Raw genomic sequence first — 17,316 nt, 5'->3', positions numbered from 1 at the left:
TGCAATCCTCCTGTCTCAGCCTCCCAAATGCTGGGATTACAAACAGGCAACACCATGCCCGGCTGGAGAATGAAATTTTAACTTTCATCATATCATATATTGTATAATTTTCTTCTAAAAACTTCTTTCAACCTTTATTTTGGAGTATATCCAAGAGTTGTACTCTAGAATGGTGGTTATCTAGGTGTCTGGGCTTTTGTAAACACATAAAGCTGAAACAGATGTCCTGTGACTCTAAGACATGTTGTTATAAGAAATCATATAGTGTAGAGTATTACTCATGATGTTTAACTGTTTACCTTTTATAGTCTATGTAGTTGTGGTTAAACAATAAATGAAAAGTAGAGCAACACAGCTAGCTTGTGTCAATAGAATGAAATTTAAAATTTAAAACTTCAAAAAGAACCCAAGAAATTAAAATACTTAAAAATAGGGAAATCTTGAGTGTGTGTGTGTGTGTGTGTGTGTGTGTGCGCGCGTGTGTGCATGCTTGCAGTGATTGTCATTATTATTATTTGGTACAGGAGTTTGAACCCAGGGGCATTCTACCATTCTACCTTTTAGCCTTTTTTTATTTTTTATTTTGAATCACAGTTTCTTTGAGTCACTGAGACTAGCCTCACACCTGCATTCTTCCTCTATTAGCCTCCCACGTGTTGGTATTTCAGGCTTGCACCACCATGCCTAGCTATTGTTGTTTTATTGATTGATTGAGATACTGGGGATTGAACTCATGGGTATCTAACTGTGAGCAATAATGCTTATATACTGTTTCTCTTTAAAGTAGTGTGTTTCACTTTATGAAGAGCCCGAATACAGGACTAATTTTATTTTTATCTTTAGGTGTTACCTGTAAAATCATTACCATGTTCTTCAATGGATTTGCAATCTTTTTGTATAAACCACCACCACCGGGCACAGATGTGGCATTTCATAACCAGAATGCGATTGTGACTGCTGAGTCTGTAGCAGGGGATCTTAACAAAGCAGGAAATGAAGAGTAAACAAGAAAAAGGAGATTATTTTACAGCTGGAGAAATTGACTTTCATTTCTAAGTACACAAGGCCATGGCAGCATTATCTACCTAATACAAACAATGATATCTTGAAAATTGATGTTTATAGTTGAGTGTCTTTTTTTTTTATATGTATGGACTCTACTTTTTGTCTTAATGCAAGAAACAGATCTGTGCCTTAAAATCTCAACAAAGCCTCAAAAATCATGCACACCCACTCATTTTCACTCTCTAAGTATGGAGTCCCCAACAAACAGCAAAAATTAATGGAAGTTTGCATTTTAGTTTCTATTACTAGTAATTTGAGCTTATGTGGAAAAGCTAGAGGTCTAAAAATTAACCTAATTATGTGTTGATTTTTGAATCCATGAATTTAAAGATAGGTTTATAATGCAATTTGCTTTAAAATTATATATATATATATATATATATATATATATATGCATTTTAGTCTAGTCCTTATTTATCACAGTAAATTACTGAATTATCAGAATATAGGTTATCTTTTTTGTGTCCCATTTTATAGCAAAGAAGGAAACATAAGCATTGAATACACGTATTTTCACTTTAACCTGAGGTAAATGGTGTTGATATTGCTGATTTTTAACACTTCCATGATCCTGTGAGAGTATTATTCGATTTCATATATTTGAGGGGAAAGAAGCAGCTTCCAAGGTGGGCGTGGTGGTGCAAGCTTGTAATACCAGCATTTGGGAGGCTGAGACCGGAGGATCACGATTTGCGGGCAGCCTCAGCTACTTAGTAAGGCCCTTCGCAACTTAGTGAGACCCGGTTTCAAAATAAAGAATGAAAAAACAGGGCAGGGGGTGTAGCTCACAGGTAGAATGCCCCTGGGTTCCATCCTCAGTACCACACACACACACACAAAAGAAACAACAGGTTCTGTAATGAAAAGTGACAATTAGACATGAAAACATTTCTGAATGCATCATTAATATTTATCTACTGGTTCATTTTTTCTTATTTAAAGACTGATCACCTAGTACATTATTTATAGCCCCTAAAACAAAGCTTTACACACAGTATTTATCTTACTGTTAGTTGGTTAAAAATTAAGCTCTACTTTTTGCATTTATTAGAAAGTTCAAATATTTCAGAAACCTCATTACATCATTAATTAACTATTCAGATAAGATTTATATCTTATTTACTTATAATATAGAGGAAATAGAGTAGTTGACATCAACAAAACTTTATTGTTAAAAAATTCTCTGATTAGTAAAAGCATGAAGGGTTGGGGTATAGCTCCATGGTAGAGTGCTTATCTAGAGAACACAGGGCCCTGAGTTTGAGCCCCAGTACTGCTGGGGGGGAGGGTGTGTTGCTGAAGCCGAAACCTAGAGATGTTTACACTTATATATAATTGTTTTTCAAAATAAAGACTAGTTTAATAATATTTTTTTTATCAGGTTTCCCTCACCACCCTTTCCCTTGGCCAGTGTTTTACAAGTGGTATCTTAGGTACACTCTGATCAGTATGACACAGCTGAGAATAAGGACCTGGTAGGAAGTTAGTGAGGATCAGAAAAACTAGAAACTCACAGAATTTGAGAGATTATGTTTGAATGTAATCTGTAGTCAGACTATTCAAGAAGCTCGTAGCACTTATAATCTGAGGTTCAAAGAGAAGGAATGAGGAGTTAGCAGGCAAGCCCTTTTGCATATTAGAAGAGAGGAACGGTGGGCCAGGAAGCAGACAGGCAGCCCACCTTACACTAGGAACAGGTGTTTTTTTCTTTCTTTTCTTTTCTTTTCTCTTTTCTTTTCTTTTCTTTTCTTTTCTTTTCTTTTCTTTTCTTTTCTTTTCTTTTCTTTTCTTTTCTTTTCTTTTGTGGAACTGAGGAGTCAGCCCAGGAACATTCTCCCTCTGAGCTATACTACTAGACCTAATGTATATAATTTTTTTTTTTTTTTGTGGTACTGGGACTTGATCTGAGTTTTACCCTCAGCTGTTTCCATTTTTTAAAATTTGAAACCGGGCTTCAATAGGCTTCTGAGAGTCTCACTACATTGCTGAGGCTGCTTTTAAACCTGCGATCCTCCTGTCTCCGTCTTCTAAGTATTGGGATTATAGGTGTGCTGCTATATTTTTTGCCGAAGTTGGCCTTGAATCTGCAATCATCCCATCTCCATCTCAAATACAGAGATTACAGGGATGTATCACCATGCTTGGCTAAAGTAGAAATATTTAAGCACCAAAAATTAAAGCCAAAAAGAGAGCTGTATTTGGAAAGCAGGAAATGTCAGACATGAAAAAAGGGTGGTAAACATGTGATAGCTTTCTTGAAAATCTTTCTGCCACCCAGCTAGAAACAGTTTAAATGCTGCTACTCTGTGGGAACAAGGTTAACGAAGAAGTGAGGATGTCTGTATCTTACATGTGGAGCAACAGAGTGCATGAAAGTTCATAGAATTTCAAAAACTAATGGCAAATCCTGAGAAATACACTGATAGAAATGTGAAAATAGATCAAGGAAAGAAACAGTAACTTTGTAAACATACTATTTCTAGGTCCACTTAATTTAGAAGAAAAAAATCACCCCATACATAGAAATAGTTTAATAAACAAGTCACTAACTAATTCACATTCATAAAGACTGTTAGTTATCAAGGGCTACATTGTATTCAACATATTCAGTTTAATAAATGCTATATTTTTATACAAATTTTTTAATGAAAATGGTTGACGTGAACCAATAATGTTGGCAATTAAAAGAATTCAGACTCAGGGTGTGGTGGCTGGCTGTAATCTCAGTACTTGGGAGGCTGAGACAGGAGGATTCAGGTTTGCCACCAGCTTCAGCTACTTAGTGAGACCCTGTTTCAAAATAAAGACTAACAAACAGGGTTAGTGGTATAGCTTGGAGGTAGAATGCCCTTGGGTTCAATCTCCAGCACCACAATAAAAAGTCAGGTGTGTGTGTGTGTGTGTGTGTGTGTGTGTGTGTGTGTGTGTGTGTGTTACTAGGTCTGAAATCAGGTATTTACTTCTAAGCTACACCCCTAGCCTTTTTTTATTTTTGAAAAAGGGCTCACTAAGTTGCTGAGGGTGGCTTTGAGCCTATAATCCTCTTGTCTCTGCCTTCCAAATACTGGGATTATAGGCATGAGCCACCATGCCTGAGTAAAAAAAAATGAGACTCTTATTTATACTTAGTTAGAATACTTTCTTTCAAAGAGGGTGATACAGACACTACTATAATTTATAATCATTATTTTTGGGGGTTTCACCTAGAAGATATGGGTTGATATGCTACTTTAAGAAATATTTTATATATTTTTCACAATTTACAAATTTTAGAAGGCTTAAACTTATAAATTGACCTATTGTGTACAAAGTTGGATGTATATTTTAAAACTTTTGACTTCATTAAGTACAGAAAATACAATGTAAAGCTTTTACATAAGAATTGTATATACTTGACTTCACTGTAAATTGAAGAAAATCTAAATTAAACATTTCATCTATGTTTTCAGATTTTTATTGTAAACAGTTATGCAAATGTATATATTTTATTAAAAAGAATGTTTATATTAGATTATTTTTAATGTTTGACCTTATTAAATGACACAGATCTTGAAATTTGACTTACCTCTATTGGCTAATATAAGTAGTTTTATGATGGAAAAGAAATTGGTGTATTTTTGAACTTGAATATAATTTAATGAATCTGATGACTTTGGGTATCACCAGATATATTTAATTAAATATAAATCACTATATATATATATATATATATATATATATATATATATATACACTAAGATAATTCTTAACATGCTAGTTTCTGTGGATTATACATCAGCACACAATATTTATAATAGGCTACATATTGCAGATGGTTTATTGTGAAATATCTGATACTAAAAAAGTAATATGTTTTGGATTATATTTTAATTTACCTTGGTTTATCAAATACTCATTTACAATGCTTGTAAATAAGTCATATTGTACACTAGTGCTCTTTATATGGTCTGGACCCAGCCAATAATGAAGGATCATTAAGCTTATTTCTTATAGTTTCTTAGTCTTTTCCAATCCAAAACAACTCCTTGGACTGGCACTCTGTCTCTCTCCATGATGTATTTCTATTTTATTGCTCAGTCTCAAATACTTCCAAACTTTAGAAGCTTAAGGCAAATGTTTATTTTCTTACAGTTTTGGGGGTCAGCAATTTAGGAGCAGCTGGCTGGGTGGTTCTGGTATTATTATTATTATTATTAGTAGTAGTAGTAGTAGTAGTAGTAGTACTGGGGGTAGAACCCAGAGGCTTTCTACCTCTGGGCTATACTCATAGACCTTTTTTATATTTTATTTGGAAACAGGGTCTCACTAAGTTGCTTAGAGTCTCACTAAGTAGCTGAGGCTGGCTTCAAACCTATGCGATCCTCCTGTCTCAGCCTCCCAAGCGTGGGGATTACAAGCATGCGCCACCATGCCCGGCTTGGTTCTGCTTTTAGATCTAACAAGAGGTTAGAGTTAAGATGTAGATTGGGACTATAATCATCTAAAGGTATCTGGTCATGGTGGCATATGCCTGTAATCCCACTATTTGGGAGGCTGAGACAGGAAGATTGCAGGTTCGAGAACTGTCTCAGCAATAGACACTCAACAACCAATCAAGACCTGAGGATGTGGCTCAGCGGTAAAAAACCTCGGTTCAATCCCTAATACCATAAAAACAAACAGCAAATTTGTGCTTTTGTGGCTATTCCAGAAGCACTTCATTACTCAGCATGTAGTCCTGTTTTTAGGAGGGCATGTTGAGGAAGCAGGAATAAATATACAAGGAAAAGTAGCAACCATCTTAACCACATCCTGCAGATAATAAAGACAACCCTGGAATCTTTTTTTTTTTTTTTTTTTTTTCAGTACTGAGGATGAAACTCAGGGGCATTCTACCTCGGAGCTATACTCCCAGCCTTATTTTTTATTCTTTATTTTGAAATAGTGTCTCATTGAGTTGCAAAGGGCCTCACTAAGTAGCTGAGGCTGGCGGCAAACCTCTATCCTTCTGTCTCATCCTCCCAAATGCTGGGATTGCAAGTGTGCACCCCATGCCTGTCTACCCTGGAGTCTTAATCATATCTACAAAGATGCCTCACCATAGCACCTGATTCATGTTTTGTTGAATCAGCCAGGAAGAGAAAGACATCTATAAAATTCTGCCTTCCAGGACTTATTTAATGTGGGAGGAAACCACAAAATCTGTATTAATAGCAGGAGGCAAGATCACTGTGGTCAATTTAGAGGCTAGCTACTATATATGACCTTGATGTTTTGGAAATACTGGAAAACTAATTTGTAGAATATTCCTTGATTTCAGTTTTCCTGATACTTCTTATGATTTATGTTACCGTCATACATTTTAGGCATAGATGCTAGAGAAACGTCATGTTCTTTTAAGTACATCATATCTATTTGAGTACATGCTTATACGTGATAGGACTTTTTTTTTTTTACATGCTAGCAGTACATATTATTCGTGAGTGGTCAAAAGACAAGGTCTATTATTTAGTACAACTGCACTTATGAAATACCACATAACATGGAGTGAAAAGGACAGTTATATATTTACATTAAAAGAATACACACACACTCTCTCCGGTGTTCACCATATACTGCTACAAAAAGAGGCATCAAGCTGGAGCAGTTCTGATATACATAACATGTCCAAGGATCTCAAGCATAAAAGCTGTACTTAAGTTGCAAAAATAAAGTTTCTTTCTTCAAATATTTTGATCTCGGCTCAAGCAAAGCAAAGAACATACACAATGATTTTCCTATGGTTTCACACATTTTTAAACAACACACAAGAGTCAACAGCTTAAAAAGAAACTAAAAATATGGAAGTTACAGGAATGAACAATGCATTTCATCCAAAATAAGTCTACATCAGGTCTTTGTCCTGGTTCTCAAATATTTAGGAATCATAACGTACTCAAAATGCAAGTTACGCCAGGACAAAATGATAAACGGAAAAATCTTTACTGCAAACAAAGCATCATTGCCCTATATAGTTTCTTTAGATAATTTCACTAGTGCAAGAGCATCATTTACCTGAAAGATCATAAGAGTCACAATTACTCATACAAAACGATTTCCTTTTTTTTTCTTTAAAAGTGCCACATGCTATATTTTTCATAAAAAGAAAACAAGAAAAAAAAAAACAACACAACTAGTGAAAGACTGTTTGTCTCTGTCTCTTGTCAATGAGGAATGGCCAGAGAGAGTCTTTGATCCCGATTCTAAACGGTGTTCGCTGGCTGACGCCCATGTTCTCCAATCTGGAGCAGTCAAGCTGAGCGTTTCGTGGGCGTTGTGCTCCTATGACCGGGCTGTCAGTAATAGGTCTTAGGTGACCGCTGGGCAGGTTGAAGGCATCTGCAATCGCACACGCCATCTCGTACTTAGTCATCTGTTCATTACCAGACCAGTGGAAAGTTCCCTTAATTGATGGGTCCAGCATTCTCTTCTCTGCCAGCTGCCGGCAGACTGTGGCTACATCTCTGAAATGAGTGGGGAACCTCTGCTGCAAGTGATCCATGTTGGCCGACTTGTTGAACTGCACTTTATCAAACATGACAGTCATGGCATTTTCTTCGAGCTTCTCAACTTCTTCATAAAGAACAGGAATCCTCAACACTGCAGCTCCTGAAAATCATGAACAATGTGATGAACGGTGTCGGGGCCCACTCGGCTGGACCGAGATGGCACCCAGGCTTGTTGCCAGAGTGGACTCAAGATGGCGCCTAGGCTTGCAGCCAAGTCACGAGGCTCACGAGGCTGGCGGTGCTCTGAGCCTGCGCAGTGAGCCCTATCAGGCGCCCTACGGATGATCAGTGATGCAGCACCTCCTGCTACCACCAGCCCGCCTATGAGAGGGTTAGAAATGCGCATGCCCTAGCTGTGGGCAAAAGATTGGGGATTACAACAGACAGATCAATTACTTAAGGGGTTAGGATATGCAAATAGTCCAAGCTGCAGTGCTGTTCACCTTAATTGGACAGATCGAGAAGGTCATTCAGGGACATTCCAACCTTTTGTTCTGGAGCTTCCTGTATCCTTGTGGGGTCGGGATGTGTTAAAACAAATGGGAGTAAAATTGACTACTGAATCTGTATATAGCCCTCAAAGTCAACAACTTATGCATGATGCAGGCTATTTAGGGACAGGTGGGCTTGGCCGATTTGAACAAGGTCAAAAGTCCCCTGTTCCCATGATGGGAAGAAACAATCTTAAAGATAAAAGAGGACTAGGTTTTTCTATGGGGCCACTGAACAATTAAAGATTAAATGGAAAACAGATGTGCCAGTGTGGGTCTCTCAGTGGCCCCTTCCTAAAGAAAAAGTTACAGCAGCCCACGAGCTGGTACAGGAGCAGTTATCGGCAGGATATTTACAGTCCTCCACATCTCCATGGAATACCCCTATTTTTGTTATCAAAAAGAAATCAGGTAAATGGAGATTGTTACATGATCTCCGAGCAGTAAATAATAGTATGGAGATCATGGGACCAGTGCAATTGGGGCTACCAGTCATATCAGCCCTCCCTGCCAATTGGCCCACTGTTGTGTTGGACATCAAAGACTGTTTCTTCTCTATCCCACTGCATCCTGCAGATACCCCTCAATTTGCTTTTACAATACCGTCCATTAACCATCAGCAGGTGGATCAAAGATATGAATGGACAGTGCTACCACAGGATATGGCTAATAGTCCCACGTTGTGCCAAATATATGTAGATAAAGCCCTACAATCTATTAGGAGAGAATTTGCCTGTTCCATGATTTGTCATTATATGGATGATATTTTATTATGTGCTAAAACCCCAGAAATTTTGGATGAAATGCTTATAAAAACTATACTATGTCTTAAACAATGGAACTTAATTATAGCTCCAGAAAAAATACAACAGGGAAATGTTAAACAATACCTTGGCACCAAATTAGAAGATACTATTATTCGTCCTCTTAAGGTTAGCTTGAGGGTGGACAATTTACAAACTTTAAATGATTTACAAAAACTTTTAAGGGATATAAATTGGATTCGACCATATTGCAGACTTAGTAATGCTGACCTAAAACCTTTGTTTGATTTGCTAAAAGGGGATTCAGATTTACTTTCTTCACGATCTTTAACACCTGAGGTGCAAACATGTATTCAACTTGTAGAGGAAAGATTATCTGAAGCACAAGTGGATCGTATAGATTATCAGAAAAAACTGCTCTTATGTATTCTTACCACAGATCTCACACCCACTGGAGTGTTGTGGCAAGAGGGTCCCATAATGTGGGTACACCTCCCTCATTCTCCCAAAAAAGTGTTGCCATGGTATCCAGCCTGTGTTGCACAAATAATTATTAAGGCACTAAAGGCAACTCTGACTGCATTTGGGATGCAGCCTGATCTTATCATCACTCCATATACTAAAGAACAGCTTGCCACTCTAGCTGCCACCAATTCTGACTGGGCCATTGTCCATGTAATGGCCACAGGACAATTCAATAATCATTATCCACAACATCCATGGCTCAGGTTTGTTTTGGCTCATCCTATTATTTTTCCTAAAATCACTCGATCTGCACCGATTGCTGGAGCACCAAATATTTTTACAGATGGATCCAAAGGAGGTATGGGAGTGATATTCAAAGAGGGCTCAGATCCACAAACTTTTCTTTTTCCCCATTCATCAGCACAGGCAGAGATTTTGACAGTGATTCAAGTATTTATGCTCTATGATTCCACTCTATTCAATTTAATTTCAGATAGCTTATATGTAGTACAGGCACTTAATAGCCTTGAATGTGTAGGACATATTAAGGGACAATCTACTATTCTTTTATTATTGGCTAAGTTACAACAATATATTTGGAACCGAAAATGTTCCTTCTATGCAACACACATATGAGCTCATTCAGGACTTCCTGGACCGCTTGCTGAAGGCAATGCTATTGCAGATTTTTATACTCGAACTGTACTTATTTTTTCAAATGAGGACAAAGTGTTACAGGCTCAAGAATTTCACAATAAATTTCATGTAAATTCCCAAACGCTGAGACTAAAATTTAAAATCACTAAAGAACAAGCTCGACGCATTGTATTGCAATGCAAAAATTGTTTGACATTATTGCCACAGCCTACTACAGGAGTAAATCCTCGAGGTCTGCGACCTCTTCACCTATGGCAAATGGATGTCACGCATGTTCTTGAATTTGGCTCTCTTAAATATGTACATGTTTCCATGGATACATGTTCCGGAGTCATCTTTGCCTCTACTCATACTGGAGAAAAGGCCCAACATGTAATTTCCCACTGTTTGCAGGCTTTTGCTGCCTGGGGCATCCCTCACCAAATTAAAACTGATAATGGATCTGCTTATGTTTCTCAGAGATTTTCTCTTTTTTGTGCCCAAATGGCTATACACTTAAATCATGGATTACCATATAATCCACAGGGCCAAGGCATAGTAGAACGAACCCATGCCACTATTAAGTCTGATTTAATAAAACAAAAAGGGGGAATAGAGGCTAAATGGAGCACAACAAAAGATAAACTAAATCTTATATTATTTATTCTAAATTTTTAACGTTGGATGCCAATGGACGAACGGCAGCGGAAAGACATTACAGGCCTCATGAGCGCTATGCAGGGGCAATGTGGAAAGATATTCTTAGAGGAGCATGGAATGGTCCAGATCCAGTGCTAAGGTGGGCTCGAGGGTCGGTGTGTGTTTTCCTACAGGACAAAGACTCGCCGTTTTGGGTTCCTGAAAGATTGGTGCGCCATGTACAGGAGCCAATGGAAGATGGCAAGCAACAAATGGATATTGCTAACTCTGTTGGTAATGTTTCATATTGGAATGGGTGAAAAAGATCTTTGGGGAATTATTTCTGCTTTCCCTCTTCCTTTACCTGTGTCCACCATTGCCACCATTTTTCTATGATTTCAGGGTGAACTGTAAAAAATTGCAGCTCTTCTCAAAATTTTTCCGATACTTTTGAGGCTAGCGTCAAGGTAATTTGTTCAATGGGACCACGATTCCCATTTGGGCCCACTCCTGTTTGTGTAACTACTCCATTTTTTTGGCTTGTTTCTAATAGTTCCTTGGTTAATGATAGTCTAGGTTGTTTTATTGATACCTGTTTTCTAACTCTCTGCTGGAATGCTTCTATGCACCCTTGGGCAGTAACAATGTGACTGCCTATAGCAGTTCCTTGGCCAATATGAGTGAATGTAAATTCCCTTCTAGTTTTGCTGAAATGAGAAAAGAGAGACTTTGGAATTTCTGCTCTTATTGCTGTAATTGTGGCCTCTGTGGCCGCGGCAGTTACAGCTGCTGCCGCTTTGGCGACATCTATAAATACTGCAGCCACTATGAATGCTTTATCCTCACATGTGGCTACTGCCATGGCTCAGCATGCTCAAATAAATGGACAACTTAAAGCTGGCATATTAATGGTAAATCAAAGAGTAGACCTGTTACAAGAACAGGTTGACATTCTGGGGCAAATGGCCATGGTACCATGTATTCATAAATTATCTGGATTATGTATAACGTATGTGCAGTATCAAAATTTCTCCCATGCAGGCAATTTGTCTCGTCAATTAAGCAAGATGCTTCTAGGAACTTGGAGCCGTGAATTTGAACACGCAATGATTGAGCTTCGAGCATCTATCGTTGCAATTAATTCTACCCATGTAGAAGTTGCCACAGTACAACAATGGATGGACTTGATACATGGAACATTGGGTTTCTTAAAAGATTGGGGTGGCATGGCATTCTGGGCATTCTTGCTGGTGGTAGCATGCTGTTTCCTGGTTGGATATATCAGGCGAACTCGACAACGCACACTGCAACAACAGCGCATATTGGTGAAAGATATGGCAGCCCTTGATGTTGGCTCATCTCCTCAGGTTTGGCTCAATATGCTGGATCGGTAGTCAAAGATGGGTAAGATCGTCCCCGGGATCATATCAACCTAAGACAGGGAAACAATCATGCTATTGTTCTCCCAAAGACTGGTAAGAATGATCCTTGAGGGTCGACAACCTAAGACAGGCACGATCCCGAGCCTTATTTTTAATAAAACAAAAAGGGGGAGATGTCGGGGCCCACTCGGCTGGACCAAGATGGCACCCAGGCTTGTTGCCAGCGTGGACTCAAGATGGCGCCTAGGCTTGCAGCCAAGTCACGAGGATCACGAGGATGGCGGTGCCCTGAGCCTGCGCAGTGAGCCCTATCAGGCGCCCTACGGATGATCAGTGACGCAGCGCCTTGTGCTACCACCAGCCCGCCTATGAGAGGGTTAGAAATGCGCATGCCCTAGCTGTGGGAAGCTAGCGGTTGGTGGAGTGATGAGGGAGGGGTTATGAGACTGATATATATTTGCCTGCTCTGCGCAGAAGCAGCAGCAGCAGCAGCAGCAGCATTATTATTGAGAAGGAGCATTAAAAGAGGAAGTAGCTTCATCAACAGAGTCGGCGTTCGTTTGTTTCTTCCCTAGGCTCTGCTGGTCAGAGCCTTAGGGATGCGATGGAATGGCATTAGAATCCAACAGATTCACCTGTCCAAATTTTGGTCTTGTTCTTCTGAAACCACAACCAATGGCATGCCAGTTATTCTGCTGAAATTCTTTGTACACAGCTCTGTCAAGAAGCCCAGTGGCACCAGTAACCAAAACCCGCCTACTGGGGATGTTTACTTTCTCCTCCACCAGCCGGCAGCTCCCGGCACAAACTGGATGGAGAGCTCCTTCTCCTGCCCCACCATGCCCGCAGTCTTCTCGCCACCGGGGCAGTGGCCGCTGGCGCCCCCAGCCCCATGTGATAGGGCTTTGATCTCTTGGTTAAGGTACATGTCTCCAGGAATGACAGCACTACCTTTATTTTATCCTTTGCTATTAAGAAATATCTCTTGGATATATACTTGAAGATCATAAAAATATTTTAATTCTCTAGCCAGGTATAGTGGTGTATGACTGTAATCTCAGACTTAGGCTAAGACAAGAGAGGTTAGCAGGTTTAAGATTAGCTTGAGCAATATAGCAAGACTATCAGCAACTTAATGAGATTCTGTTTCTAAAGAAAAAAAATGGGGATATAGCTCAGAAGTAGAATGCCTCTGGGTTCAATCCAACTCCCCACCAAAAATTTCAATTCTCTGCAAACCCACCAACTTTTTTGGTATCACTTGATGATTCATGCAATCATTAAAGTGTTTTTGGAGACTGATTTTCTATTTCCAACACTTTCTTGGTATTATAAATTAGAAAAAAAGAGTTATTCAATTTTCCCCACTTATTTAAAATTACTAAATTTTAGTCAAACTGTTTTATATTGGGTCATTGAGAGCACTATCCAGTTGATAACTATCTTTTATTTTTAAGATACGTACATTAGTATTTATTTTTTATTTAGCCCTTCCCCAATTTCTTTTCTTTTTTCTTTTCTTTTCTTTTTTTTTTTTTTTTTTTTTTTTTTTTGGTGGTGGTACTAGGGTTCCTGGAAACCCTTCTACCTCTGGGATACACTCCCAGACACCTATTTTTTATATTTTTATTTGGAAACAGGGTCTCTTAAGCCAGCAAGGCTGGCTTCAAACCTGTGCGATACTCCTGTCTCTGCCTCCCAAGTACAGGGATTACAAGTGTGCACCACCACACCCGGCCCCAATTCTTTTTTTTTTTTTTTTTTTACTTTTTTATTTTTATGTGGAACATATTAAAAATGGCATACATTCAGACTGTGCTTGGTGCCCTCCCCCCTCACCCCTTCCTCCTTCCAACAATGAGTGTCCAGGTTAATCATGTTATATTCATACTTTTCCACATATTTTGTAGCTCCTCCATTAATCAACTTCAGCTTTCTTTCTCTCCTATCCTTCCATTCTAGCTTTTCTGAGGTATCCCCTTTATTATCTGGAGTCCCTCTGGTATTCCTAATACTCCCTAGTTTGGGCATATTAGAGAAAACTTATGTCCCTTCTCTTTCTGTGCCTGGCTGATCTCACATAACATAATATTCTCCAGGTCTTTCCATTTTCTTGCAATTGAAGTGATTTTCTTCTTTATAGATAAGTAGAATTCCTTTGTGTATATTTCCCATAATTTTGCAATCCATTCATCTGTTGATGGAGACCGAAGTTGGTTCCATATTTTGGCTATTACGAATTGTGCTGCTATGAACATGGGTATGCATATGATACTGTAGTTCTCTGATTTCAAACCCTTTGAAAAGATACCCAGGAGTGGTATAGCCAGATCAAATGGTGGATCCCTTCCCAGTTTTCTAAGGAATCTCCACACTGATCTCCATAGCAGCTGAACTAGTTTGCATTCCCACCAACAGTGTTAAAGAGTTTCTCTTTCCCCACATCCTCACCAGCATTTGTTGCTATTTGAGTTCTTTATGCTTGTCACTCTGATTGGGGTTAGATGGAATCTCAGCATAGTTTTGATTTGCATCTCCCTGATGTTAAACATTTAGTTTTCATGTATTGGCCATTTGTATCTCTTCTTTTGTGAAATAAAAATAAAAAAAGAACTAATGACAGTGTGAGACAACAAACAAACAAACAAACATAAAATCCAAATAAAAGAAAGAAAAAAAAGAAAGAGTTCTACTAATTTTTTAGTTTAGAGCTGGGTTTCTCTAATCTGTACTCTTACCCCAGGCTCAGGCCTGAGCTTTCCTACTCTCACTGTGCCTGTGCTTCCCCCTCCACAGGGGTAAAGGGCATCCATTGTAGTCTTGGGACGACCCTGTTACCCTGTGTAAGTACCATGCCTTAAGCACCTTTTCTGTGTCTCTGGAGGTTCTAACTGGACTAGCCTGCTGGTCCTTTAGCTTCTCTTGGCAGTGTTTCACCGAGTACCATGTAACACAAGTGGTTACCTGGATACCCTGCTCCAGGTCTCTTGAGGGGTCTCTGTGCAGCTGCGGGTGCCAACTTTTGTGAGTGTGCTGGCTTTTGGGTCTTCTACTTCCCTGAAGCATGATGCTGGGCTCTGCTTGCCACTTAAGGTGTTGAAGCTTTGGGGCCACTTTCAAGCTCTAGGATTATTTTTCTGAATTTTTTTGGCTGCTTCACTGATGTCGGCCAGAGCTGGAACTCATGGTTTTGGCCCACAGCCCATGATGACACCAGAAACCGGGCTGTGTCCACAGCAGGTCTGTCACATGCTCGGGCTTTTTATAGATCTCGCAGTTCAGAGTACAGTATTCCTTCCACCCATGGTTCCTGGTTCTGTTTTGGTTCATGAGCTGTATTTATTTTGTTTGTCAAGATTCTGCCTTCTCAGTAGTTAAATTTTATTTGTTTCCACTACTGAGATGTGCTGTTTCTTGCAGTCACCATTTTGAATCTCCCTGCACATTATTATTTGAGTATATCCATAGTGTTAGCACAATAAGAAGTTTCTTAATCCTCTTGTACTTTTCCTTCTACAAAGATTTCTAGCTCTTTTTTTTTTAATTAAAAAATGGCTTCTAAGAAACAAAATTTTTATGTCAATACACATACACACATTTATGTCTGTTAGGTAGTCAAACAGAGGAGTAGGTGGGCTAAAATGGGACAAAACTTGAAGCACCTGAGAGAAGAGATTAAACAGCCCCCTTTTCTTTTTTTGTAGTACTAGAGATGGAACAAAGGGGCATCATACCTTCAAGTTTTATCCCAGTCCTATTTTTTCTTCTTTATTTTGAAACAGGGTCTCACTAAATAGCTGAGGCTGTCCATGAATCACTATCCTCCTGTTTCAGCCTCCAAAATGCTGGGATTACAAGTGTGTGCCACCACGCCTGGCTTAATCAGCCCCTTTTAAATGAAAATAGCTCCATTATATGAAGTCACTCTGGTATCCAGATTACTCCATATCTTTAGTATATGAGAGAAAACATAACCCTTTGCTTTCTGTGACTGGCTATTTCACTAAGCATAATGTTCTCCTGGTATATTATTCTGTTCTTTTTTATTGCTGAGTTGAACTCCATTGTGTGTATATCACATCATTTTATAATCTATTCATCTGTGGATAAATGCCTAGATTGATCCCATAATTTGGCTATTGTGAACTGTGCTGCTGTAAACAGAAATATGCATGTATTACTATAATATGTTGATTTCAGTTCCCTTGGAAAGATATGCAGGAGTAATACAGCTGGATCATACCGTGGATCCATTTCCAGTTTTCTAGGGAATCTCCACACTGATTTCTATAGTGGCTGTATTAATTGGCAATCCCACCAACAGTGTAGAAGAGTTTCTATTTCTCCACATTCTCACTGGCACTTACAATTGTTTGACTTGATTGTCATCCTGATTGGGGTCTGATGAAACTTCAGTGTAGTTTTAATTTGCATCTCTCAGAGTGCTAATGATGCTGAACATTTTTTTCATGAATTTATTGTCCATTTGTATTTCTTCTTTTGTGAAGTGTCTACTTTGTCTACGGGAAGGAGAGAAAGGAAGGACCAATGAAAGAATCACTTTCACTGATAGTATGTACATATGTGAGAATACCAGTGTCAATCTCAATACCCTGTATGGGGGAGGAGAGGCAGAGGAGGAGGGATTAGGAGGAAAGCTCATCAAATGCCTTGTGTGTGTGTTTCACAATCATTATCAGTATATAATATGAGACTATAATGCACCAATAAAAGTATTAAAAAATAAGTAAAAACAGCTGAGGTTAGAAAACTGCAGGGCTCTCAGAAGGCTCAGCCACCCACATGTTCCACATGTTACTGTAGAAAATGGAGGAGATAGCAGACTCACTAAGTGGAGCCCAAGGACTAAGGTGCAGTGCAAAAAGAGATGGTGATTTTGAAAAAAAAAAAAAAAGTGATCTCTCCAAGTGCATGTGCTTCAGGGGAAGTATTTCCAGGCTGAATAAAACTTGCCCCATGGAAGACTCCATGTCGTTATCCATTACCAGGAATAAAGTGTTCAGAACGTCTCTCTGGGAAACAATCCTCTATCATGGCTTTTTCTTAAACTGTACTTCCACTTCTCTAAATAAACCTCTTAAATTCCCCTATTCCTGTTTTCTGTTTGAAATTTGTCTCTCAGAATGAAAGAACAGAGAAGGAGAGATCATCACCTGGTAACATTTCTACTTATCTATATGTGTGCACGTGTATGAATACTTCTAATTGAAATTCAGTGCCAAAGAGTGTCAAAAGCCAACTCAGTCCACTCGGGGCGCGAGTTTGCTTGTGGTCGAGAGTCTCAGTAAAGATGGGGAAAGATAGAGTGACGTACTACAGATTCTTA

The 17,316-nt window shown here is 39.0% G+C and overlaps 2 protein-coding genes across 2 annotated transcripts in view; one reads left to right on the top strand and one right to left on the bottom strand.

Moving 5' to 3' along the window:
* LOC308275927 (solute carrier organic anion transporter family member 4C1-like) overlaps positions 1 to 1,004 on the top strand; it is a gene marked incomplete at both ends in the record, with an annotated part of 78,935 nt that extends 77,931 nt beyond the window's left edge. Inside the window, one exon of the mRNA XM_080714389.1 lies at positions 844 to 1,004. Within this exon, the coding sequence (XP_080570515.1) occupies positions 844 to 1,004 (161 nt within the window). The remainder of the gene's footprint in view (positions 1 to 843) is intronic.
* A 6,212-nt stretch (positions 1,005 to 7,216) lies between these two features.
* On the bottom strand, positions 7,217 to 12,897 carry LOC308271750 (methionine adenosyltransferase 2 subunit beta-like; the record flags this gene model as incomplete). The annotated part of the gene is made up of 2 exons (XM_080708290.1): positions 7,217 to 7,692; positions 12,759 to 12,897. 2 exons carry the CDS (start codon positions 12,895 to 12,897, stop codon positions 7,217 to 7,219), a joined length of 615 nt encoding a protein of 204 aa, XP_080564416.1.
* Positions 12,898 to 17,316: the final 4,419 nt, after the last annotated feature.

Source organism: Muscardinus avellanarius (genome assembly GCF_963383645.1).
Source record: "Muscardinus avellanarius genome assembly, chromosome: 1".
Lineage (NCBI taxonomy): Eukaryota > Metazoa > Chordata > Mammalia > Rodentia > Gliridae > Muscardinus > Muscardinus avellanarius.
This window is presented reverse-complemented; position numbering and strand designations above follow the sequence as displayed.